The sequence below is a fragment of the Bufo gargarizans genome, chromosome 3 (genome assembly GCF_014858855.1).
Source record: "Bufo gargarizans isolate SCDJY-AF-19 chromosome 3, ASM1485885v1, whole genome shotgun sequence".
NCBI classification, from domain to species: Eukaryota; Metazoa; Chordata; class Amphibia; order Anura; family Bufonidae; genus Bufo; species Bufo gargarizans.
In genome coordinates this window covers 303260315-303287211 of record NC_058082.1, presented here as the reverse complement: position 1 = coordinate 303287211, position 26897 = coordinate 303260315, and the positions used below count along the sequence as shown (strand labels likewise).

The 26897-nt window shown below is 41.1% G+C and overlaps 1 protein-coding gene across 1 annotated transcript in view; it reads right to left on the bottom strand.

Moving 5' to 3' along the window:
• Positions 1-257: 257 nt before the first annotated feature.
• Positions 258-26897, bottom strand: part of COL9A2 (collagen type IX alpha 2 chain) — a 50129-nt gene continuing 23489 nt past the window's right edge. The window contains exons 12-30 of the mRNA XM_044285629.1: positions 18846-18899; positions 17562-17615; positions 17183-17236; positions 15853-15906; positions 15597-15650; positions 15441-15494; positions 15246-15290; positions 11733-11786; positions 11531-11584; positions 11302-11355; positions 5651-5722; positions 5273-5308; positions 5079-5123; positions 2413-2445; positions 2182-2328; positions 1943-1997; positions 1127-1315; positions 653-730; positions 258-454 (exon numbers count right to left, since the gene is read on the bottom strand). Coding sequence (XP_044141564.1) covers positions 258-454; positions 653-730; positions 1127-1315; positions 1943-1997; positions 2182-2328; positions 2413-2445; positions 5079-5123; positions 5273-5308; positions 5651-5722; positions 11302-11355; positions 11531-11584; positions 11733-11786; positions 15246-15290; positions 15441-15494; positions 15597-15650; positions 15853-15906; positions 17183-17236; positions 17562-17615; positions 18846-18899 — 1383 coding nt within the window. The remainder of the gene's footprint in view (positions 455-652; positions 731-1126; positions 1316-1942; positions 1998-2181; positions 2329-2412; positions 2446-5078; positions 5124-5272; positions 5309-5650; positions 5723-11301; positions 11356-11530; positions 11585-11732; positions 11787-15245; positions 15291-15440; positions 15495-15596; positions 15651-15852; positions 15907-17182; positions 17237-17561; positions 17616-18845; positions 18900-26897) is intronic.

Sequence of the window (26897 nt, the reverse complement as noted above, 5' to 3'; positions counted from 1 at the left end):
TGTTTAGGAGGAAAGTGGTTGATAGTACATGCTCACTGATTAAGAAATTACAATGAATTCTAGAAATTCTCTCATGTTCCTCCCAAAGTTAATGGTTCTGTTGCTCACAATAACGTCCTCTCTGCTGTAAGGACCCGTTGGGGTGGTTTATTTGGGGTGTGGGCCCATCCAGCAGGAAATTGGCTTCATTTGATGTTACTCTGAAATTTTCAGTTCATCTCTTCTGTCCTGGGGAATATTTGAGAATTGTATGATCATTAACCTTTGATGGTGCCAGGTTCAGTCAGAGAGGCTGGGGCATATGCAGACGCTGCCAAACATGCTGCTGCTTCACAAAATCCTGGCAGACCATTTGGTCCGGGCAAGCCAGGTCTACCAGGTTGTCCTGCAGCACCTTCTGGGCCTCTTTCCCCATCTTTTCCATTAATGGCCTGACCAGGAATGCCAGGGAGACCTGAAGAAAAGAGAATTCTCTATTATGTGCAATGCCACATTTCCTATCACTTTGTTGTAAACAATTGGGGTTTATAAAAGTAATATATTCCCGGTGAGGTCTGATGTATTGGATCAGATTAACATTTACAGTCAGCAAAGAAAGTACTCAGAACAATTAAAGTATAATCAGACCAAACAACATCTGTATCAGTCTCACCTGGAATTCCAGGAGGTCCAGGAAGACCTTGGTGTCCACGGCCTGTTTCTCCCTGATCTCCCTTCTCTCCACGTTTACCTAGAAGAATTCAGTAAAGTCTTTAACGGTATGCAAATATTGAAACTTGTTGATATCACATAGCAGCATAGTACTTTCTGAACTGAAACTGATGAGGTTTTCCCAGAGTGGTTTCCTATTAGGAGGTCTGGTGCAAATGCAAATTAAAGAAGTAAAAGTTGAATGCTGTTTATTGCTCATGCGGGAGTAACCATACAAACAAAATGAACAAAATACATGTAACTTCTCTAGAGTGTATCTGCTCACTCAGCTTTCTCCCTTTTCTGCTAGGAAGACAGGAAAACACATGCAGGTTTATTTACGTATATTATAACATGCTATAATTTAATTTTTAAAAAATGGTCTCTTTTTGTGTTAATTGGTCGTTGCCAATTGTATGTGCATAACTTTACAAACCTTTAGGTCCTGTATTTCCAATTTGGCCCATAACACCCAGAATGCCAGGGATACCCCGAGGCCCATGTGGTCCATGTTCTCCCTGTTCTCCAGGTGGCCCTGCTGGACCTGGAGGTCCAGGTGGTCCCATGATTCCAGCTCCACCAAGGGCTTCCCTCTGGGCACTGACAGCTACTGCTGCTAGTTGCTCTGTGAACAAAAAAATAGCACTTAAAATATTATGGTGTTCCCTGGGTCTACTTCAGGGCAAATGGCATTGATCACCCTTCATATTTTAACATGAAGCTAGTAAATATCAATACTAAATACAAGGCAAAATAAATACAAATGACTGGGAGACAAGCAATTGGCAGCTGTGCCTTCAATGCGCTTACGTTCCATCACTCACCAGCACATCCACTATTAATTCTATGTGTAAAGCTGTCATAAAGACAAACTACTAGAAAAACATTCAAACCTGCACAATATAAATAACCCAATTTGCGTAGTGTGAATGCATAGGTGACTATGACTACATAGTACCAAAGAATGATAAGGCCATTGAGGTTGGATGGTCCACTAATAGAAGGAAAATTCTATTAAGACCCCATTCACATGATCGTATTTTTGCTCTGCATCCAATCCGCATTTTTTGCAGAATGGATGAGGACCCAATCATTTCAATAGGTCCGCAAAAAATACAGACAGCACACCGTCACGTGCATTTGTGCAGAAAGGTGACTCGAGGCAGCCTTTAATCGCTCATTGTAACAGTGGTTAACATCAGAACACTCTCTGTTGACTCTTTGGTATCTGACTTATCTTAAAAATACTCACCTTGCAACATTTTCAGAACAACTTCGACTATGTGCTGATCTCCTGCATCTCTTCCCTGAAATAAAACATATTACTGAAACCTTAGCAGGCAGAATATTGTGAAAGTCATGTTGTCACTTTGAGATTTGATTGTCCTAGACATGACCGTCTGGCTTCCTCACAGTTGAAATTAATATTTATGAGTGATCACTTAAGTTGATATCGTCTTGGGCATTTAAGAACATTTAGATATTACTCACAGGAACTCCTGGGCGTCCAGGCATCCCAGGGACACCCCTCTCTCCATTAAGTCCTCTTGGACCTGGTAGGCCTGCAAGACCTTGTATTCCAAACTGGCCAGGATCTCCTGTTGGTCCTGTATAACCAAGTTCTCCATGTACACCTTGCTGTAGAGAAGCATAAGACAGCATTAGACCCGCAGGCTATCAACGGTAAGTAAAACAAAACATTAGATAACTAGACAAACTTACCTGGCCCTTGGGGCCTGGTTCACCAGAGTCACCCTAAAAAAAACAGATATACATTCTTGAGCCATTTTTTGTGAACATTGAGCATGTTCTTTATTACAGTATATGAATTCCAAAAGTTTTCCTGGGCCTATAAACTAATAGATACACATAATGATGCATATATTCTAAAACTACCGTATACATATATATATATATATATATATATATATATAGTCTAAGTTCAACAAAATGCTGTTTGGATTTTATCTACACCTACTCACAAAGCTCTGGCTAGTGATATTATGGGCCCCTTATTGCAACTGCTACCTATATCTAAGGCTACTTTCACACTAGCATTTAAGTTTTCCGGTATTGAGTTCCGTCATAGGGTCTCAACGTTTCCGTTTTGTCCCCATTCATTGTCAATGGGGACAAAACTGAACTGAACAGAACGGAATGCTCCATAATGCCCAGACTGGAGAGCAAACTGCAATTTGCTGTAGTTTTCTTTCTGTGCTGGGATGAAGAGCAAGATGGATCCGGCATGACCCCCAATTCCAAGTCAATGGGGATCTGTCCCGCGTTGACTTTCAATGGAGTTCATGATCCGTCTTGTCTATGTTACAGATAATACAAGTGGATCCGTTCATAACGGATGCAGATGGTTGTATTATTGGAAACAGAAGCGTTTTTGCTGAACCCTGCCGGATCCAGCAAAACCGCTAGTGTGAAGGTAGCCAAACAGCCTACTAAACCTGTATCCAGGTTTGGGGCCACCAGCATGTCATTATGTAGCTGGAGTTTAGCATTTCAAACCTGCATGTGCTAAGAAGCTTCATCTGTACAGTGCCGTTTCATCTGCTCAGTGCTTCGGTGCCTAATGTGGCTGGAGATGAGCCTGGACTTATTTTATTTTTACTGCACATGTACAAAAATGGACAGTTTTGGCATAAGTCGCACAGTTTTGCACAGTAAATCTCAGCCACATGATGATACACTAGTGGTTTAGTGGCCCCAAACCCAGTGACAAAGGTTTCCTTTTAGTGACTGTTAAATAAGAGCCTTTGATGCAGTCATATCTTTTGGCACTTGGTACAGTAAGGTATGAGATTATATTATAAATAATATCATATCACAATTATACCATACGTACTGTCCATATACAGACAGATACACTCATTGACAAAAAAAATAACACACCCAGAAAGAAATATCGGATTTCTGCAAAACTTTGCTGTCTCAGGCAGATATGTAAATGATTACAGGTGTAGGTCTGATTAGATACTGGGTCTTGCCACAAGAGGGCGTAAATGTGCTTCCTGTGCTGCCCTATAAAAGGCTCTCAGAGACTACTTTTGGGTATTGCACCCCTTGATGACAGATTGATGACTGCTAAACATGCCATATGATGCGCTCAAAGACATTTCCTCAGCTGACAGACTTTGTGAGAGGGAACATAATTAGACTGCGAGAACCAGGATGATCATTTTGAGGAACTGCCTGCTATTTAGGCTTAGCTGTCAGGAGTTGTTGGGAGCAGTGGTTACGTGAGGCCACTCACACTTGACAAGCATGCAGCAGATGGCCCAGACAGACCACCATTAGAGAGAATCTATTGATCTGCCAACAATCACGAGCAGCTTGCACAGTTTAATTGTCCACGATCCAGACACAGGTGGTGCCTTCATTACACATCCTTGTCTCTGCCTGGACCATTTCCAAGTGCTTAGTCACCATCATCTTTGCTTGCAGTGGTGTTGTGAACAAGAAACTTAAACTGCTATGGACTACAACCATACTATTTTTAGTGAGGGATTCAGGTTCTGTTTGTGATCCCACAATAATCTGGTTCGAGTATGGAGGCCTCATGGTAAGCGCTTCATTCCTGCCTTTTCTGTGGAGTGACACACTGCCTCAACGGCTGGTGTGATGATCTGGAAAGCCATCGCTTATGACAGTTGGTCTTCATTATTAGTGATGGGCAGTAGTGATGTGATGGGCAGTACTACTGTGAAGGGGGCACAGAGGACATTACTCCTGTGAAGGAGGTTCACATAACTGTTATGGGGCACAGAGTGGGCACAATGGGCTGCATTACTACTGTGAAAGGTGCACAGAGAGGGCATAACTACTTTGAGGGGGGCGACAAAGAGGGCATTACTACTGTGAAAAGGGCACAGAGAGTGCATAACTACTGTGAGGGGGCAAAATGAGGGCAGAACTACTGTAAGGGCATAAATACTGAGGGGGTACAGTGTGGGCATAACTACCGTGAGGGGGCACATATCTAGACAAAACTACTGTGAAGGTTGTACAATGAAGGCAATCCTACTGTAAGGGGGTACCATTTTTTAAAAGTATTGGGGGGTGGGGTGCCAGACAAAGGACCCACCCTGGGTGCCAAACACCCTAGGCACGCCACTGGATCACTTTGGTAATTTCACATATAACACATATTTCAGATATAACAATAACCTACTATATTACCTTGTGACCCCTCCCCCATTGCCAAAATGACTCGCAAAGCTTGCATTTTAGGTAACAGGAATAGATTAAAGAACAGTTCTGTAATGTTGACCAATGGTGGCGCTGTACTGGACTTGTATTCAGAGCATTATCAGGGTAAGGTCATGCAGCTTCACACTCCTTGCATGCAGTAAAATAACCCATGTAGTAAGATACCTCACCTTTTCTCCTTTCTCTCCAGCTAGACCTTCAACTCCTGGATCACCCTAAAAGCAAACAGCAATTTTTAGCATTACGTGCCGCTGTAACATTAAGAACAGAAAAGAAAATAATGATACTTGACGGCAGTAATAAGATCTGCCAAGACCATATAGCCAACCATATAGTTGGTAAACATCCATACAAGCATACATACCACGTCGCCCTTTCCTCCAACCTTTCCTGGGAAGCCCTGAGGAATAAAAGAAGCCATAATTGGGGTAGTGGAAACTTGGCATCAGCAGCTACATCTAGCAGTTGAGGGTATATGATAGTATTATTTATTTATTTTACGCACTTATATATTTTACGCACTTATATAGCATAGACATATTCCGCAGCGCTTTACAGACATTATCATCACACTGTCCCCAATGGGGCTCACAGTCTAAGTTCCCCTCTCTTTTGAACCCAGTTAAAAAGCTGGAATTCGGATGTATTTATTTACTATTCCTTCAGTCTTAAATAATGGAAGAGTAAAGAAAACAGAGAGATTGCTTATATTCCAAATAATCCCAAATGACCATGTGTTTACCTTGTCTCCTTTTACTCCAGGAATACCCTGTGGTCCTGGTATGCCAGGAGGACCCTGTTCACCTTTTGCTCCCTAATAAAATAAAAAGCAAAAAGAAAGCAATTTGATTTGGCGCAGAACAAGATCCTGTGTCACTTTGAGCTCGAGAATTGATCAATCATCAGTCAATAATGGGATCATCATTTGTACGATACAGTCATTCAGTGCTATCAGTTGCCCTCTGTGGCCATTAGCCACAGTATCAGGTTAAGGCCTCATGCACACAACCGTTGTGTGTTTTGCGGTCCGCAAACCGCAGATCCGCAAAACACGCATGGCGTCCATGTGCGTTCCGCAATTTGCAGAACGACACGGACAGCCTTTAATATAACTGCCTATTCTTGTCCGCAAAGCGCGGACAAGAATAGGACAGGTTATTTTTTGGGGCGGAACGGAGCAAAGGATGCGGACAGCAACACGTGGTGCTGTCCGCATCTTTTGCGGCCTCATTAAAGTGAATGGGTCCGCATCCGAGCAGCCAAAACTGCGGCTCGGATTCGGACCAAAACAACGGCCGTGTGCATGAGGCCTAATACAAAACCACACTGCACAGTGAGGCTGGCGCTACACAGCGACAGGAGTTGTGCGACAGCAAGTCTCAGAAAAGTCACATAACAAAAAATATGTGCAACTTTTCTGTATCTTGCTGTTGCGTGACTATTTTAGAGCTGGGATTTGGCTGTAAAAAACAGTCACAGAAAAGTCACGTGACACATGTGACTTAAAGTTAATAGAGTAAAAGTTGCGTGAAAAGACTGGTGACCTGCAACACAAAAAAATCTATCGGGTCTGGATTTTTTACGTCAGTGGCATCGCAGGTGCGGCATACTGCATGTCACACTGCAACACCATTGACAGTCATTAGATCCAATGTTGCACGCCATTTATCTTGCAATAGCACCAGCCTTTATCACTGCACGTCCAATGACTTTCTTCTGCAGGTCTTTGTTGTCATATCATAGGACTTGGAAAATAGCACAATTGTAAGTCTAGTTTCACACTGGTGTTTAAAACAATCCTGCAGCTCACCGGAGTTCATCACGTCCCGCATAGCTAGAAACAGCTAGAGCACCACGAGACCGCATTGGGACCCGGTGGGAATCCATTCTGTTTTCAGCAAGCACTGTTTTTTTCTGGCCGAATCCTGGCACTAATGCGGGAAACAGGCCAGATCCACGCCGGGTCACCCTATAGTCAATGGCCAGTGTCCAGCTATGCCGGATACAATGGACTTCATCAGGCTAGTGTTAAACTAGTCCAAGTTTTTACAACTGGTGTCAGATTATAGTCATTTGGTATTACTGGATGCTAAATTAAAATAATGTATATCTGTTACCTCCCTAGATCCTACTTTTTCTAGGACAGAAGTGAAGCTTCCTGTCTGATTTTTGTAACATTTCTCCATCTTTCACCGCTAAAACTTGAAAGATCAGTAGCGCATAGCTCAGTCTCAGATTGGCCTCCTCCATCTGCCACACTGGCCCTGGAATAGTAACAGCCTCCGGTATTTCTTGGGGCACATGTGTTTCTTTTTAATGCAGGTGCTTTTATGACCACTAGATTGTAAAGGTACAAGCAGTGAGCATCTTCCCATAGCTTGCAACCCTATAGGGAGCTTTTGCATTTTCTGTCATCTTACCCAGATGACAGTAACTCATAGTCCACAAAAAGTCCTCATTAACATCTACAAGGGAGCAAATTAGTATTTTATTAACTTCGTACTTGAACTGTATAAGTGTAAAGGATCAACATATTTTACAATAGTTCATGATAGGAAAAAATATTCTGCCTTTATTATAACCATATATTGTACATTAGAAATGTGTTAGTCTATATAGTTCTATCATTTCATGTATTCTATACATCCTGACTCTCACCATAAAGGCAGAGGTATTTCAGTTTATTGTTCATAAGGAATATTACAAATATACTTAGTCACCTTCACACTTAAATCAGTAAAAAAAAAAGTTAAAGTGTAGGTGCGAACTGCACATATAAGTAGGCTGTGTATCGTTTAGATAATCTTGGTTATGTTAAAATTGACTGTGTTGTGCCCTCTAGTGGAGAAGAACACTACAACATAAAATAGGCATCATGCTAAAGAAACCATATCTGCACTACAGTGCAACTTATGTTAAAAAGATTCAATGTTTACTATGCAAAAATTCTATTTATCTTCTTTCATATCTATCAATCTCATATCTATCTGTCTATCTATCTGTCTATCTATCTATCCATCTATCTATCCATCTATCTACCCATCTATCTATCTATCTATCTATCTATCCATCTATCTACCTATCTCATATATATCTATCTATCTATCTATCCATCTATCTCCTATCTATCTCCTATCTATCTTTCATATCAATCTATCTATCTATCTCATATCTATCTATCTATCTATCTATCGCCTATCTATCTATCTCATATCTATCTCATATCTATCTCTATCTATCTATCTATCTATTATATATATCTTTCATATCTATCTATCTCATATCTATATTTCATATCTATCTATCTACAAAAAAGCAAAAAAAAAGGCAGGAAGCACAGCAGTAAAAAAGTGAAATGGAGTGCCAGCGGCTGTAGAGGTGATCCACCAACTAAACCATATAAGTAAAACGAACTCCACAGCACTTCCAAAAACAAGCATGCCTTTTTTCAGCAAATAAGGCCTCATGCACACAACAGTATTTTTTCACGGTCCGCAAAAACGGGGTCCGTAGGTCCGTGATCCGTGACCGTTTTTTCATCCGTGGGTCTTCCTTGATTTTTGGAGGCCGTGCGGAGCCAAACGGATCTGTCCTGAATTACAATGCAAGTCAATGGGGACGGATCCGTTTGATGTTGACACAATATGGTGCCATTTCAAACGGATCCGTCCCCATTGACTTTCGATGTAAAGTCTGGAGTCCCTTTTATACCATCGGATTGGAGTTTTCTCCAATCCGATGGTATATTTTAACTTGAAGCGTCCCCATCACCATGGGAACGCTTCTGTGTTAGAATATACTGTCGGATATGAGTTTTCACGAAGTGAAAACTTAGATCTGAAAAAGCTTTTATGCAGACGGATCTTTGGATCCGTCTGTATGAAAGTAACCTACGGCCACGGATCACGGACACGGATGCCAATCTTGTGTGCATCCGTGTTCTTTCACGGACCCATTGACTTGAATGGGTCCGTGAACCGTTGTCCGTCAAAAAAATAGGACAGATCATATTTTTTTGACGAACAGGATACACGGATCACGGATGCGGCTGCCAAACGGTGCATTTTCCAATTTTTCCACGGACCCATTGAAAGTCAATGGGTCCGCGAAAAAAACGGAAAACGGCACAACGGCACAACGGCCACGGATGTTAGGTAGTGTGCATGAGGCCTAACAGTGACGTTTCGGTCCGCTCAATGGAACCTTTTTTAAGCAGTGATAACCAACGTCGATGTTATTTGGTGAATAAAGGCATGCTTGTTTTTGTAAGTGCCGTGGAGTTCGTTTTACTTATCTATCGATCTATCTATCTGTCTCATGTCTATCTATCAATCTATCTCATATCTATCTTTCATATCTATCCATCTAAATATCCATCTACCTATCCATCTATCTATCTCATATCTATCTCATATCTATCTATCTATCCATCTATCTCATATCTATCGGGCAGAGCGAGCGAGCGAGGCAGAGCGAGCGAGCCAGCGACCGAGAGCGAGCGAGCGAGCAAGCGAGCGCAGAGAAGCGGGCAGAGCGAGCCAGCGAAGAGCCAGCGGACCGAGCCAGCGAGCGAGCGCAGAGCGAGCGCAGAGCGAGCGAGCCAGCGAGGGCAGAGCGAGCGGGCAGAGCGAGCGGGCAGAGCGAGGGAGCGAGCGCAGAGCGAGGAGCCAGCGACCGCAGAGCGAGCAGCGAGCAAGCGAGCGCAGAGCGAGCGGGCAGAGCGAGCCAGCGAAAGAGCCAGCGACCGAGCCAGCGAGCGAGCGAGAGAGAGCGACCGAGCCAGCGAGCGAGCGCAGAGCGAGCGGGCAGAGCGAGCGGGCAGAGCGAGAGAGCAGCGACCGCAGAGCGAGAGCGAGCGAGCGCGAGCGAGCGAGCTATCGAGCGAGCGAGCATAGCGATAGCCAGCGAGCGAGCGCAGAGCTAGCTAGCGGCAGACCGAGCTTATCTATCTATCTATCTATCTATCTATCTATCTATCTATCCATCTATCTCATATCTATCTATCTCATACCTATCTATCTATCTGTCTATCTATCTCATATCTATCTATCCATCTATCTCATATCTATCTTTCATATCTATCTTTCATATCTATCCATCTATCTCATATCTATCTAGCTATCTCATATCTATCTATCTATCTATCTCAATCTATCTATCTATCTATCTATCTATCTATCCATCTCATATCTATCTTTCATATCTATCTATCTACCTATCCATCTATCTCATATCTATCTATCTATCTCATATCTCTCTATCTATCTATGTATCTATCTCATATCAAATTAAATCAGCTTTATTGGCAGGACTAAATACATTTTAGCATTGCCAAAGCAAGTGGTAAATAATTGGGTAGGGTTGGGGGTGGGGACACGTCCAGGGTGGGGGTATAGGAGTCCATGGTATATCAGGCTTCTCTCAGTCTATGGCAGGCAGTAATATATTGTGCTGCTATGGCCGTTGTGTTCTCCTCTTCCCCCAGCAGTATGGAGAGTCTCTCTTCCTCCTCCATGGAGGTGAAGTCTGGGCAGAGATCAGACAGATCTATCTATCTCATATCTATCTCAGATCTATCTTTCAGATCTATCTTTCATATCTATCTTTCATATCTATCTATCTATCTACCTATCCATCTACCTATCAATCTACCTATACATCTCATATCTACCTATCTATCCATCTATCTCATATCTATCTATCTATCTATCTATCTATCTATCACTCATATCTACCTATCTATCCATCTATCTCATATCTATCTATCTATCACTTATATCTACCTATCCATCTATCTCATATCTATCTATCTATCTATCACTCATATCTACCTATCTATCCATCTATCTCATGTCTATCTATCTGTCTATTGCATGTCTATCTATCTGTCTATCTATCCATCTATCTCATATCTATCCATCTATCTCCTACCTAATCTATATATCTATCTATCCAGCTATCTATATATCTATCTATCCATCTATCTATCTCATATCTATCTATCCATCTATCTCATGTCGATATATCTATCTATCCATCTATCTATCTCATATCTATCTATCCATCTATCTCATGTCGATATATCTATCTATCGATCCATCTATCTCATATCTATCTACCCATCTCATGTCTATCTATCTATCTATGTAAGAAAAAAGTTGAAGAGCAGCACACAAATAAAGACTGGTGCAATACCTTGAAAAAGACCATATCTATCACTCTATCTCATATCTATCCATCTATATCCTATCTATCTATCTATCTATCTATCTATCTATCTATCTATCTCAGTTGACCAATACAGTTATATGTAATGCTTCGTTATCATAGACAAGGATCTCATCAGATCATGTCAAGATTTGTCATTCTCCATTCATGTAAACATATACTTACGACTTTCCCATCCACTCCGACAGGCCCAACTGGTCCTCTTTCACCACGGTCCCCCTACAGAGACAAACATATTAGCTTGCAATGACATTTACACCATTTTCTTCTAATGATATTTATACTCTTTTAAAGGACCAATGGAGGAAAGATCAGTCTTTATTGTCGTGACATAGTATAAAGGCAGTAATTAAAATGATGCCAAGAAGAAGAGTAATGTATTTAATTCACTTACCTTTACTCCAACAATGCCCCTGGGACCAGCTTCTCCAGGCGGACCTATCTCTCCCTAGTACATACAAATAAACTACAATGTATTTCCAGCTTTATTATGCCATAAAACATAATGTTATGTAATTCTTTTCATAAAAACTGTTTCAGGATAAATTGATCTCTAGATGACAATTTCTTGTGAAAGGAATAAACAATAAGCTTACCTGCTTTCCAGGTGCTCCAGTGAATCCTGGTTCTCCACGAGAGCCTGGCTCTCCCTGTGAGAAGCAAGCATACGGCAGGTTACAGTTCACAGTCTCACATGGAATGTATAATATTATTAACAACCTCCACAATGTCAAAGAACTTTTCACTAATTAATTAAAAAGATTAATATTTCCATTTACATTTTTGTCAGGTTTCATAACGTTACTACATTGACAGACAAAATCTTTATCACTTATCCTCCACCTGGCTAATCCTGTGACTAAATAGTAATTTTCAGTATTACACTTAAAACCCCTAAATGTTGTAGATAGATATAAAATGAACAGGGTAAAGTAGAAACCGCGCTGCTCCCAACAAATGCAAGTCCAACCACTCCAGAAGAGGTCGATACTCCACAATGCAACAAGAAGGATCCATCAGGTCTAAAATTTGTGGGATTGGAACGAGTGGTGAACAAGTGGCGAAGGGAGGATCCAATCGCCAAGATTAATCGCTGCGAGATAGAGTGGATTTACAGCCCTCAGGACTAAATATGGAATTTGACCTAAAACATTGCCTAACATGAATTATGTGAGGAGGGTATTGGAGTAGCTCCACTAACCCGAAATGATGGTACAATGTCCCTATGAATGAATGGTGTGAAGCACTAAAGTTAGGCTTGATGACAACGTGCTCACATTAATGAGACTATAGTAGTAACCATTAATTGGATGTTCTAGCCATGTGACCAAGAAGGGGAGGTGAAGTGGGCCTTATGAATGGATTGTAGTAGTAACTGTTTATTGGTCGTGTGTGGTAACGTGCCCATGAAGGGGAGGTGAAAGCGGTCTTCCATTGATCAACCTACGTAGCAATAGTAGAGACAAGCAAGAGATGGATAGATTTTATCAATAGTTATCATGTTTTTAATCATTTTAAGTGTAAGAATGATGAAAGTTTATTTATGGATATGTTTTATTGAAATTGGAATAGATATGTGGATGGAGATGGTTTTAGACAGGCGAAGGAAGGAGTAACTCTCATGTGCGTATAAAAGATACATCCCTGAAAGGTGGGGCGTACGCCCCTGACGAAGCAAAGGTGAAACCCGGGTAGGCCGCTAGATGGGAGACCATTCTGAACACTTCTTATGCTTGTATCTTTTATGATCTTGTGAGTATAATAAATGCTGATTTTAGAAGATCTACTGCGGTACTTCATTATCCCTTGCTCATCTATCTAACCATCTACAGGAGGGACAGGTGGAAGTGCGACTTGAAGCGCTGGTCAAACAGTGATTGGTTGAATTGTCGAGTATCAACATCTTCTGGAGTGGTCGGACTTGCATTTGTTGGGAGCAGCGCGGTTTCTACTTTACCCTGGAAATTGAAACTTGGTGTAAACAGGACCCCCCACACCCGAAACCTGCAGCGCTCAGAGTAGGATTGACAATTTGGAATTTGCAGTTTTTTAAATATAAAATGATGACACAGTGGATTTTTACTAAGATTAGTATAATATAAAGTTATGCGTGCTTAGCAAATACTTGTATTCCTACAAAATAATGATTCTGCAGCATCTTTTCTTAGAATTCTGTATTGTTCTGTTCCCCCCTTATTCAACCTGGAAATGTCGGAATACATTAACAATTGAGAGTTCCCATTGTCCTGATCAAAAAAGTGTGTCTTATACATTCCGACACTGTCAGCACTGATTGGATAGTGTTAAAGGGTATAGAGACATGCCCCATTAAAGCGGATGTCCAGTTTCAGGAGGAAACTGGACAACCCTCGGGATCAGCCAGCAATAAAGAACTGGGAAATACTTGCCTGGCAGAGATCTCATGCCACCATTCTAGATCTCCTGGCATCAAATTGACAACACAAGACCATTGCAGTCAATCACTGGCTTCTTTAATGCACTGCTGAGGCCAGTTATTAGCTGCAGCAGTCACGTGCTGTCGATGTGACGTCACCGATGCAGCCAGGTAAATAGAGCCCAGGCAAGAGAACTGGAGCGGTGGAGCGAGATCTGCCAGATAAGTACTTACCAGTTCTTTATTGCAGGATGATCCTGAGGGCTGTCTGGCTTCCTCCTGAAACTGGACAACCCCTTTAACACCCAGTTAACTGTATTCATTCCTAGGTTAGGTTTTATTTCCAAAATAAAACCTAACCTAGGAGTAGATTAATGAGTTCTAAGAAAAGATGCTCAAGGTCTTCATTAAGTGTAGCATTGATGAAGATGTTTTTTATATATAAGGAAATTGCTTGGCTGCTGTGGACTACAGCAGCTCAGCTCACAAAGCAGCAGACAAGGTGATCATAGGGAACCTCTAACATACTATTATGCTAATAAAATAATACAAAGCAATGACTGAAATCAATGGATGCCCATACTTTTCCCGGGTCAGAGTCAATTGTGGTCTCTCCTTATGAAGTCACCAATTAGACAACTCTTTTACTACCAGTCCAATAATACAAATGTTATTTTACGTATGTTATGTCTGAAAGAGATCTGTAACCACTTTAGCTGCAAAAGTAATTTATTGTAGGTATGAAAAGTTCTGAATAACGTTTATCTTTTCATGTTTTAGAAGAAAATGTTTGCAAAATGGAAATGTATGTGTGATGTCAGTACACTATGTGTAAATAATGCTTTTGTCATTTCTTTGAATAATTTAAATATTTGCTGTTTCTATGCTTAAAGGGGGTTGTCTTCCAAAAACAGAATCTGTTTACAAGTTGTTGGTATAGCCGCTCAGCCTTGTTCACTTCAGCTGTGCAGTAATAGCTGGACAACCCCTTTGAGAGTCCAGTGGATGCTCCTAATCAGTGACTGACTTCCCTAAATGACTATGCACACAGAAATCACTGAGAAGGGCTACCCACAGGACTCCTAAGCATGCGCAGACCTTTAAAAATGTGCAAAAAAATAAATACCGGATCCGTTTTTCCGAATGACACCTGAGAGACAGATCCAGTATTTCGATGTATTTGTCAGACAGATCAGGATCCGGAAACAAATGATATCCGTTTGCATATGGATTTCCGGATCCGGCAGGCAGTTCCAGCAAAGGAACTGCCTGCAGGAATCCAACAACGCTAGTGTGAAACTAGCCTTTTTTCCTGATTTGTTCCCCACAAAACATTATATCTACTCAGTTTCTCCTGTTCTAGAACCTGCTACCCACATATATAATGTGACAGGTAACTTTTCCTACAGTATGTGCAAAGCAATACATTTTTATAGTAGCTCTCTATCTCATCAAGGTTGCCTACCATTAATTTAAAGTTTTTGGTGGTAAGAGATGGAGCCCTATCTAGTAACAGGACAGAAGAACAGGGGTCACAACAATTGTGTTATCTCTCCCTGCAAATATTAAGTAAGGTCTCTAGAATGATTTAAACTTAATAACAAGCGGACATAGTAATAAACCATGCAAAGTCTACAAGGACATGCTACTGCGAAATGACTTTTTCTCACTCTAGAATACAGACATGATAAATATAAACAGATCAACTACAAACCTTTTGTCCAATTTCTCCTTTACTGCCTGACTGACCAGGTAAACCCTAGAAAATATACAGACGGCAATTTATGTTGTGCAAAAACCACAATCCAGAACTCCAGATTTTCTTACAGTAAACAAGGAAAATATTTGTAACATATACAGAAATTTTAAATAATTTCCAGAAATATGTTTTTGGGGGCAAGCTACTTACTGGTAACCCTTGATGGCCAGGAGAACCATGGATGCCATTTTGGCCAGGGCTACCCTAGACATGAGAGAAAGAAGAATTATGGAATACATAAAATGGAATACATAAAAGAAAGAATTGTGATATAAATACAAAAAGAAAGAATTAATAATTACCCACCTTTAATCCAGGAACACCTGGGGTACCATCCTTGCCGTCAATACCAGGTAGGCCCTGTAGGTGGCAGATAGAGAGCCTTTTTAAATAGTAACAAATGTCTACAACTGGTAGAACCTAACTATAAAATAAACTAATGGGGCTTGAAACACAGAAGTGGCAGTGCCCAAAAAAGAGTAGTAGATAATGCTCTTCCTCTATTTCCTATTGACTATGATGGAGGAATTCCCTTTTCACTTGCTGCTTTCAACAAACTTACGTTGTTTCCTTTTGGTCCCATTGCTCCAAACTGTCCAATAACTCCCCGAGCACCCTGCAAAAAAAATGTATTGATGACTTAACAAGCACACAGATGGAAACAAACTAGAAGTACAGAACTGGAATATACCGGTAATATACACTTTAAAGGAATCTACAGAGATTTGGTTACAGATACGTTGTCAATATAGGATAGGGAAGAATTTTCAGTTTCCTTTGTACCATGAGACTTCCAAAAAAAAGTCAAGTAAGAGCACTTGGCTATCTTTGGAAGTCCCATACCAGTTAAAGGAGAGTAGCCTCCTCTCCACTCCTGCCAGCAAGCAGAAATGGGCTCCTCGAGCCTATTGGACATTTATGATCCTGTAGATAGGATATAACTTTTAAGCCTGTATTCTTTCCTCTTGATGCAAAGGATATCCCCTCATCACAGTCCTGGGGATAAATAGATGATGGCAGAGATCTCTGTACTGACCCCTGATATATTTATACATAGTTATTAGATCTCCCCTCTGTCACCTTTTTTCTAAAGTGAATAAACCTAATTTTGATAATCTTTCAGGGTATTGTAGTTGCCCCATTCCAGTTATTACTTTAGTTGCCGTCCCCTGAACCCACTCCAGCTCTGCTATGTCTGCCTTGTTCACAGGAGCCCAGAACTGTACACAGTACTCCATGTGTGGTCTGACCAGTGATTTGTAAAGTGGTAGGACTATGTTCTCATCACGGGCATCTATGCCCCTTTTGATGCAACCCATTATCTTACCGGCCTTGGCAGCAGCTGCCTGAAACTGGTTTCTACAGCTTACAGTTTGCTGTTCACTAAAATTCCTAAGTCCTTTTACATATCAGTGTTACCCAGTGTTTTACCATTTAGTATGTACGGGTGACTTGCATTATTCCTTCCCGTGTGCATAAGCTTACATTTGTCAGTGTTAAACCTCATCATTGATCTGCTCATATAAAGATGAATGAATGTATTGTGGGCTTGGTTATTATTTTCAATATTAACATGGATTATACTCATGTACAAACACTACTGTATAGCTCATAGGCTACTGTATAATATATTTAAAGAACAACTTGTACCGTAATGTTCCCTGACCTAACACTAACTAATTTCTTCCCTGTCCCAGGCTACTGTGCATGATAAAGGGAAATAGGAGTGTGTTAAAATGAATATACTTTGCTCTTAAATGTATAGTGGAGACACAGAAATTCAGTGCAGCTCCCCTTTAAAAAGACTTCAGTGAATTCTACAGCGAAAGTATGCCTAAAATTAAGTAGTCATATTTTAATATTAAATAGAAGATGAAACAAGTTTGACTCACCCTATCTCCTTTCTCACCAGGCTCTCCTGGAGGCCCCTTTGGCCCCTCCTCGCCCTGAAACAGACATAGAGAAGAAAAGACTTTGCAAAGCCAGGCTCATTAAAGATAATAACCACCCTAAGTGCAGTTTAATTAAACACTCATTCTCTCCAGGGAATTCTGTAATGAGGACTGAGAAATCCGCACTAACAGGATGTGGGATTTCACCCCTGTGTCCTCTGATGGAATGAAATGCAATGTTCTGCATGTGTATGGAAACCTGGAGAAATCATGCATAAAGTTATACTGTCCTGTCAAATACAGAACACACTATTAATATACCAAACTGTACAATATATAGAGGTGAGGAAGGAAAGAACGGTGCCGTATATCAACTTACAGGCTTCCCTGCTGCACCTACTGATCCGATCATCCCCTTATATCCGGTGGGTCCCTGGTAAATTGACAGGATAGAATTCTCTGTTAGAATCAATCTCCATACTGTATAACAATGCTTACACATGTCTCCACACAGTGCACTTTTATTACCATCCTTAGCATGATGGGCATCCCTCAAGTTACCAAAACATAATTTTGTGTGACATTTCATAACTCACTATTTTCAAATATGTTAAAAACCAAAATGGGTGCTGACAGTGGATGTCATTTAGGGAGCAATATTGCTTGACCGTTGTTTTGCCTGAGTACAAATGTATCTTTAAGTTACTGCCCCCTTTCCGTTTTTCATCTCAAATACACTGCTTTATATTTTCAAAGTTCTAGTCTAGAACCGGTAGTCTAAAAACCGATACACCGTAGCTTTGATTTAGCGGTACCATATTGAAAAGTATTGAACAGGATAGGTAAATGTGAAAGATACATCTCATCCAAATCAGTATTGCTAGGTTTTCAAGTTTTGACAAATGATCAACTTCTATAGGAACTGGAGGCTTATGTGTATAATATTCCACCAATTTATACTTTAAATGTTCTACCCAACAGGTTCCCTACTCAACGGAGGACATGCGGCATCACGACACATGTTTACATATACATACACCATATATATGCAACATACATACACATAAATACACCATATACATGGTAGACATACATGAATACACCATATACACACTACACACATATACCACCCAACTAAGGAGCTAAACTATCAGCGGCGCAAAGCAATGGAAGTAAACATCTCCAGCTGTTTTGCCACCGCCAGAGCACCAGATTGGGACTCAGCCGGTAACACTGTCCTCCGATCCAGTTGTAATTTTAACAACTGGATCTGGAAAACTGGCTGAATCCCATGCCTGGTTCTACCTCATTCTCAAGATCCTCAATTTCACTGACACATGAAACATGCATGGGCACACAGAAGATTGAACTGTTTGACACTTCTGTTTATGATATGAAGAAGCCCAAGCAGGATAAAAAAGATGTATGGACTAATACTCTTTTGGAAGATCTTGCAGCCTTCTGGCATTCTTTTACTTCTAAAAAGTGTCATGACAACACTGTTTTCAGTCTTCAATGATGACCCCATCATACAACAGGAACTAGGACTAGGGGAATTGCATTTTAAAGTGTGTAGCCATCCATCCACCACAAAATCCAGCACAGGGAGCATGTAACTACTGTGCTCAATCAAAGGTAGCTTCTGGCCATATGAATCACTTACTGTTTCTCCTTTGGGTCCAGTCATTCCTGGAAAACCACGGATACCCTGTGGGCCCTGTAATAAAATGGATTTAAAAAAAAGAATAAGTTAAAAAATAAACTAGAATAATCTAAGTCTATATGAGTATATCTTTATGATGATACATATTTATGGGGAAAAAAATGCTAGTGTTTTACTTCTGTCCACAAAAAAAGTCATGGTTATTTAGCTCTGTTCTCAGTGATGTCATGGTTTCCATGTTTTACATTATCTGTTATGATATGTCATGATTAATTATATCAGGACTTGTTTCACAGACCAGTTAAGATCATTTTTCCATAATAAATCACAATAGGTCCATCAGATTTAAAGAGTTATATAAGACAGACCTAAGCATACTTTTCTGGGTGACAAATGCAACTGAAATCTTTTGAGAACAAAATGGAGAAAATGAAAGGGGAGAAACCTGAGTTGGAACCATCTCACCAACTCTCCAGGGGTCTGACAGCAGCCTAAAAATTTGTATTACTACAATGGTCAACATTTGTCGCACTGTGGCACATCAGCTATACACATTGCCAAAAAGTAGTGTGATTTAAAGGTGTTGTCCAGCCATTACTAAGTGATGGCGTATTCTCAGGATAGGCCATCACGATCTGATTGAAAAGGGTCTGACACCCTGCAACCCTGTCCATCAGCTGTTTGGATGTAGCTCTGTCACTGGAAGTTGGCACTTAAACTAGACAGCCCCGTGAAGGCGCGTCGGGATTTTCCATTAGGGTTTTACTAGGGATACTGTCGGTTTAGGACCTGGTAGGGGTGGGTGCTCTCAATTTTGCGGAACGAGTGCGAACCTATTCATTTCAATGGGGTTGCAGAAGATGCAGACAGCACACCATGTGCTGTCCACATCAGTGGTTCTGTTCCACAGCTCCGCAGAAAAGATAGAACGTGTCCTATTCTTTTTGCGAACCGGAATAGGCATTTTCTATTGCGGAACGAACATGGCCGGTATCCATGTTTTGCGTATCCGCAAAGCAGTACGGCCGTCTGAATGGTCCCTAACCGGTATGCTATTTTGGACATGTTATTGAATCGAGTTTTTTGTGTTTGTGTATGTCATACTATGGTGCAGAGTACCTTTTAGTATTATTTACCAGTAATAGTTAAGTTTTATCTCCCTACCTCCTCCCTTCTTTTGGGGTTTTTGTTTTGCATCACAGTTACACCCAAACAGCTGATTAATGGGAGTGCAGGGTGTCAGACCCCTGTCAATAAGCTAACCGCAGATAGACCATCACTTAGTAAAAGCTGGACAACCCCTTTAAATTGTGTAATACTGTATATTGTCCTCAACATGTAATCCATTTAATAGAGTAACATTATACACATTTTGGGCATTTATTATTAAAGGGGTTGTCCCATCTCAGCCAGAATAACCACAATAAGCGTTGACCAGTGGTGGAAGGACTTACAGTACAGAAACATCTAGATACATTTAAAAATGTGCTATAACCAATAGTGAGGTTGAGGCATTCCCCATGTTCTGGCTAGTGAGATCCCACTAGAAAGAGGTTTATAAGTTTACACCAGCAACACAAGGGAATCTCATTCTAAACGTTAAACACATGAAAACCAGTGTTATGTTCATCACTGGAATATTTTTCATTATAAAAAAGTCCTATTAAAGTTGGCATTCAGACAGTCATGTTAAAAATCGTCCATGTTGTGGCCACAACACAAGGACGATTTTTAATATGCAGCGAGGTCTGTATGTCCATGGTCTCTAGGTGCATGTTCCGTGAGACATGGACTAGAATAGTGCATGACCTGAGTTTCTCCAGCATGGTCTGTGTGAAAAAACAGAGATGTGACTTGCACTGTGGACATTTAGGCCTATAGTTCAAAGAACGTTCTTTTGCAGTACATAATAGCCTAACTAAAATTTGTGGGATTTGTATATGCAATAACAGCGTATTTATTGTTAACTAAGGCACGGTTCAGACCACTTTTATGGCCTCTCTTTGACAAGAATGCTGTGTTATACATTAAACGGATGCCATGGAGTGGCATTTACCCATTGGGGTGCATGATAAAAGAAAGTATTTGTTTAAAGAGAAATATGACAGTTTTAGTAACTACTCGCTTTCCCCATGTAATAACAATTCTGGAGCACCTATTCTTATGTCTGTATGTTGTGCCATTCTTGTATTATTTCTACTAGAAGTTATGAATGAATTTCTAGCAGTCTGCAGTAAGGGTACAGAGGGGAGGTAACCAGTTGGGGGGGGGGGGGGGTGGTACCTCCACAGTCTGAAAATAGCAGCACTGACTGCTAGCAATTCATTCATAACTTCTAGTAGAAATAATACAGGAATGGCACAACATACAGACATAAGAATAGATGCTCCAGAATAGTTACTACATTAGGAATGCAAGTAGTAGTTATAACAGACATGCCAGGAGAGGTGACAGGTCCCCTATAACATATATCTTTTCTACTGAATACAGTTAAATGGGATAGTGTAATCTACTATGTCATTCCATCAATGTTGTTACATAGTATACTAGTGTATGATGTGCAGACAGAGGCTTAAAGATCACTCTTTTGGCTTCTCTCTGGTTAACTTCATGGATACTTTGAGCATGTACAGTACATCGGTACATTTCCCAGGGAACATGCTAGATTTGAAAAAGCCTTACTTGATAGAAATGTGCTAAATATGTAGATAACTAGGGATGAGCGAACTCGAACTGTATAGTTCGGGTTCGTACCGAATTTTGGGGTGTCCGTGACACGGACCCGAACCCGGACATTTTCGTAAAAGTCCGGGTTCGGGTTCGGTGTTCGTCGCTTTCTTCGCGCTTTTGTGACGCTTTCTTGGCGCTTTTTGAAAGGCTGCAAAGCAGCCAATCAACAAGCGTCATACTACTTGCCCCAAGAGGCCATCACAGCCATGCCTACTATTGGCATGGCTGTGATTGGCCAGAGCACCATGTGACCCAGCCTCTATTTAAGCTGGAGTCACATAGCGCCGCCCGTCACTCTGCTCTGATTAGCGTAGGGAGAGGTTGCGGCTGCGACAGTAGGGCGAGATTAGGCAGATTAACTCCTCCAAAGGACTTGATTAACTGATCGATCTGCAGCTGTGGATCATTGAGCTGCTGATCCTCAATTGCTCACTGTTTTTAGGCTGCCCAGACCGTTTGTCAGTCACATTTTTCTGGGGTGATCGGCGGCCATTTTGTGTCTTGTGGTGCGCCAGCACAAGCTGCGACCAAGTGCATTTAACCCTCAATGGTGTGGTTGTTTTTTGGCTAAAGCCTACATCAGGGTGAAGCTGTCACACCAAGTGCATTTAACCAGCAATAGTCTGTTCATTTTTTGGCCATATACAAAATCAGGGGCAAGCTGCGCCTGTCACCAAGTGCATTTAACCCTCAATGGTGTGGTTGTTTTTTGGCTAAAGCCTACATCAGGGTGAAGCTGTCACACCAAGTGCATTTAACCAGCAATAGTCTGTTCATTTTTTGGCCATATACTAAATCAGGGGCAAGCTGCGCCTGTCACCAAGTGCATTTAACCCTCAATGGTGTGGTTGTTTTTTGGCTAAAGCCTACATCAGGGTGAAGCTGTCACACCAAGTGCATTTAACCAGCAATAGTCTGTTCATTTTTTGGCCATATACTAAATCAGGGGCAAGCTGCGCCTGTCACCAAGTGCATTTAACCCTCAATGGTGTGGTTGTTTTTTGGCTAAAGCCTACATCAGGGTGAAGCTGTCACACCAAGTGCATTTAACCAGCAATAGTCTGTTTATTTTTTGGCCATATCCCAGTCTAATTCTGTCACTAAATCCATACCGGTCACCCAGCGCCTAAATACTAGGCCTCAAATTTATATCCCGCTAAATCTGTCCTTAGTGCTGTAGCTGGGCGAGTTATTTAGTGTCCGTTCAAGCACATTTCTTGTTCTGGGTTGAAATACAATTCCCAATTTAGCAATTTCATAATTTAGTGGTTTCTGCTATATCAGAGCTATTTGAAATCTATCCCTAAAAGGGTATATAATATTCAAGGTGCACATTGGGTCATTCAGAATAACTTCACACACACCCGCTACTGTGTATTTCCAAGTCTAATTCTGGCACTAAACCCATACCTGTCACCCAGCGCCTAAATACTAGGCCTCAAATTTATATCCCGCTAAATCTGTCCCTAGTGCTGTAGCTGGGCGAGTTATTTAGTGTCCGTTCAAGCACATTTCTTGTTCTGGGTTGAAATACAATTCCCAATTTAGCAATTTCATAATTTAGTGGTTTCTGCTATATCAGAGCTATTTGAAATCTATCCCTAAAAGGGTATATAATATTCAAGGTGCACATTGGGTCATTCAGAATAACTTCACACACACCCGCTACTGTGTATTTCCAAGTCTAATTCTGGCACTAAACCCATACCTGTCACCCAGCGCCTAAATACTAGGCCTCAAATTTATATCCCGCTAAATCTGTCCCTAGTGCTGTAGCTGGGCGAGTTATTTAGTGTCCGTTCAAGCACATTTCTTGTTCTGGGTTGAAATACAATTCCCAATTTAGCAATTTCATAATTTAGTGGTTTCTGCTATATCAGAGCTATTTGAAATCTATCCCTAAAAGGGTATATAATATTCAAGGTGCACATTGGGTCATTCAGAATAACTTCACACACACCCGCTACTGTGTATTTCCAAGTCTAATTCTGGCACTAAACCCATACCTGTCACCCAGCGCCTAAATACTAGGCCTCAAATTTATATCCCGCTAAATCTGTCCCTAGTGCTGTAGCTGGGCGAGTTATTTAGTGTCCGTTCAAGCACATTTCTTGTTCTGGGTTGAAATACAATTCCCAATTTAGCAATTTCATAATTTAGTGGTTTCTGCTATATCAGAGCTATTTGAAATCTATCCCTAAAAGGGTATATAATATTCAAGGTGCACATTGGGTCATTCAGAATAACTTCACACACACCCGCTACTGTGTATTTCCAAGTCTAATTCTGGCACTAAACCCATACCTGTCACCCAGCGCCTAAATACTAGGCCTCAAATTTATATCCAGCTAAATCTGTCCCTAGTGCTGTAGCTGGGCGAGTTATTTAGTGTCCGTTCAAGCACATTTCTTGTTCTGGGTTGAAATACAATTCCCAATTTAGCAATTTCATAATTTAGTGGTTTCTGCTATATCAGAGCTATTTGAAATCTATCCCTAAAAGGGTATATAATATTCAAGGTGCACATTGGGTCATTCAGAATAACTTCACACACACCCGCTACTGTGTATTTCCAAGTCTAATTCTGGCACTAAACCCATACCTGTCACCCAGCGCCTAAATACTAGGCCTCAAATTTATATCCCGCTAAATCTGTCCCTAGTGCTGTAGCTGGGCGAGTTATTTAGTGTCCGTTCAAGCACATTTCTTGTTCTGGGTTGAAATACAATTCCCAATTTAGCAATTTCATAATTTAGTGGTTTCTGCTATATCAGAGCTATTTGAAATCTATCCCTAAAAGGGTATATAATATTCAAGGTGCACATTGGGTCATTCAGAATAACTTCACACACACCCGCTACTGTGTATTTCCAAGTCTAATTCTGGCACTAAACCCATACCTGTCACCCAGCGCCTAAATACTAGGCCTCAAATTTATATCCAGCTAAATCTGTCCCTAGTGCTGTAGCTGGGCGAGTTATTTAGTGTCCGTTCAAGCACATTTCTTGTTCTGGGTTGAAATACAATTCCCAATTTAGCAATTTCATAATTTAGTGGTTTCTGCTATATCATAGCTATTTGAAATCTATCCCTAAAAGGGTATATAATATTCAAGGTGCACATTGGGTCATTCAGAATAACTTCACACACACCCGCTACTGTGTATTTCCAAGTCTAATTCTGGCACTAAACCCATACCTGTCACCCAGCGCCTAAATACTAGGCCTCAAATTTATATCCAGCTAAATCTGTCCCTAGTGCTGTAGCTGGGCGAGTTATTTAGTGTCCGTTCAAGCACATTTCTTGTTCTGGGTTGAAATACAATTCCCAATTTAGCAATTTCATAATTTAGTGGTTTCTGCTATATCAGAGCTATTTGAAATCTATCCCTAAAAGGGTATATAATATTCAAGGTGCACATTGGGTCATTCAGAATAACTTCACACACACCCGCTACTGTGTATTTCCAAGTCTAATTCTGGCACTAAACCCATACCTGTCACCCAGCGCCTAAATACTAGGCCTCAAATTTATATCCAGCTAAATCTGTCCCTAGTGCTGTAGCTGGGCGAGTTATTTAGTGTCCGTTCAAGCACATTTCTTGTTCTGGGTTGAAATACAATTCCCAATTTAGCAATTTCATAATTTAGTGGTTTCTGCTATATCAGAGCTATTTGAAATCTATCCCTAAAAGGGTATATAATATTCAAGGTGCACATTGGGTCATTCAGAATAACTTCACACACACCCGCTACTGTGTATTTCCAAGTCTAATTCTGGCACTAAACCCATACCTGTCACCCAGCGCCTAAATACTAGGCCTCAAATTTATATCCCGCTAAATCTGTCCTTAGTGCTGTAGCTGGGCGAGTTATTTAGTGTCCGTTCAAGCACATTTCTTGTTCTGGGTTGAAATACAATTCCCAATTTAGCAATTTCATAATTTAGTGGTTTCTGCTATATCAGAGCTATTTGAAATCTATCCCTAAAAGGGTATATAATATTCAAGGTGCACATTGGGTCATTCAGAATAACTTCACACACACCCGCTACTGTGTATTTCCAAGTCTAATTCTGGCACTAAACCCATACCTGTCACCCAGCGCCTAAATACTAGGCCTCAAATTTATATCCCGCTAAATCTGTCCCTAGTGCTGTAGCTGGGCGAGTTATTTAGTGTCCGTTCAAGCACATTTCTTGTTCTGGGTTGAAATACAATTCCCAATTTAGCAATTTCATAATTTAGTGGTTTCTGCTATATCAGAGCTATTTGAAATCTATCCCTAAAAGGGTATATAATATTCAAGGTGCACATAGGGTCATTCAGAATAACTTCACACACCCGCTACTGTGCATTTCCAAATCTAATTCTGTCACTAAACCCGTACCTGTCACCCAGCGCCTAAATACTAGGCCTCAAATTTATATCCCGCTAAATCTCTCGTTACCGCTGTCCTGTTGTGGCTGGGAAAGTTATTTAGTGTCCGTCAAAGCACATTTTTTGTTCTGGGTTGAAATACAATTCCCAATTTAGCAATTTCATAATTTAGTCGTTTCTGCTATATCAGAGCTATTTGAAATCTATCCCTAAAAGGGTAGATCATATTGAAGGTGCACATAGGGTCATTCAGAATAACTTCACACACACGCTTCTGTGCATTTCCAAGTCTAATTCTGTCACTAAATCCATACCGGTCACCCAGCGCCTAAATACTAGGCCTCAAATTTATATCCCGCTGAATTTGAATACAATACATTGGGCCAAATAATATATTTGTTGTTGTGGTGAACCATAACAATGAGAAAAACATCTAGTAAGGGACGCGGACGTGGACATGGTCGTGGTGGTGTTAGTGGACCCTCTGGTGCTGGGAGAGGACGTGGCCGTTCTGCCACATCCACACGTCCTAGTGTACCAACTACCTCAGGTCCCAGTAGCCGCCAGAATTTACAGCGATATATGGTGGGGCCCAATGCCGTTCTAAGGATGGTAAGGCCTGAGCAGGTACAGGCATTAGTCAATTGGGTGGCCGACAGTGGATCCAGCACGTTCACATTATCTCCCACCCAGTCTTCTGCAGAAAGCGCACAGATGGCGCCTGAAAACCAACCCCATCAGTCTGTCACATCACCCCCATGCATACCAGGGAAACTGTCTCAGCCTCAAGTTATGCAGCAGTCTCTTATGCTGTTTGAAGACTCCGCTGGCAGGGTTTCCCAAGGGCATCCACCTAGCCCTTCCCCAGCGGTGAAAGACATAGAATGCACTGACGCACAACCACTTATGTTTCCTGATGATGAGGACATGGGAATACCACCTCA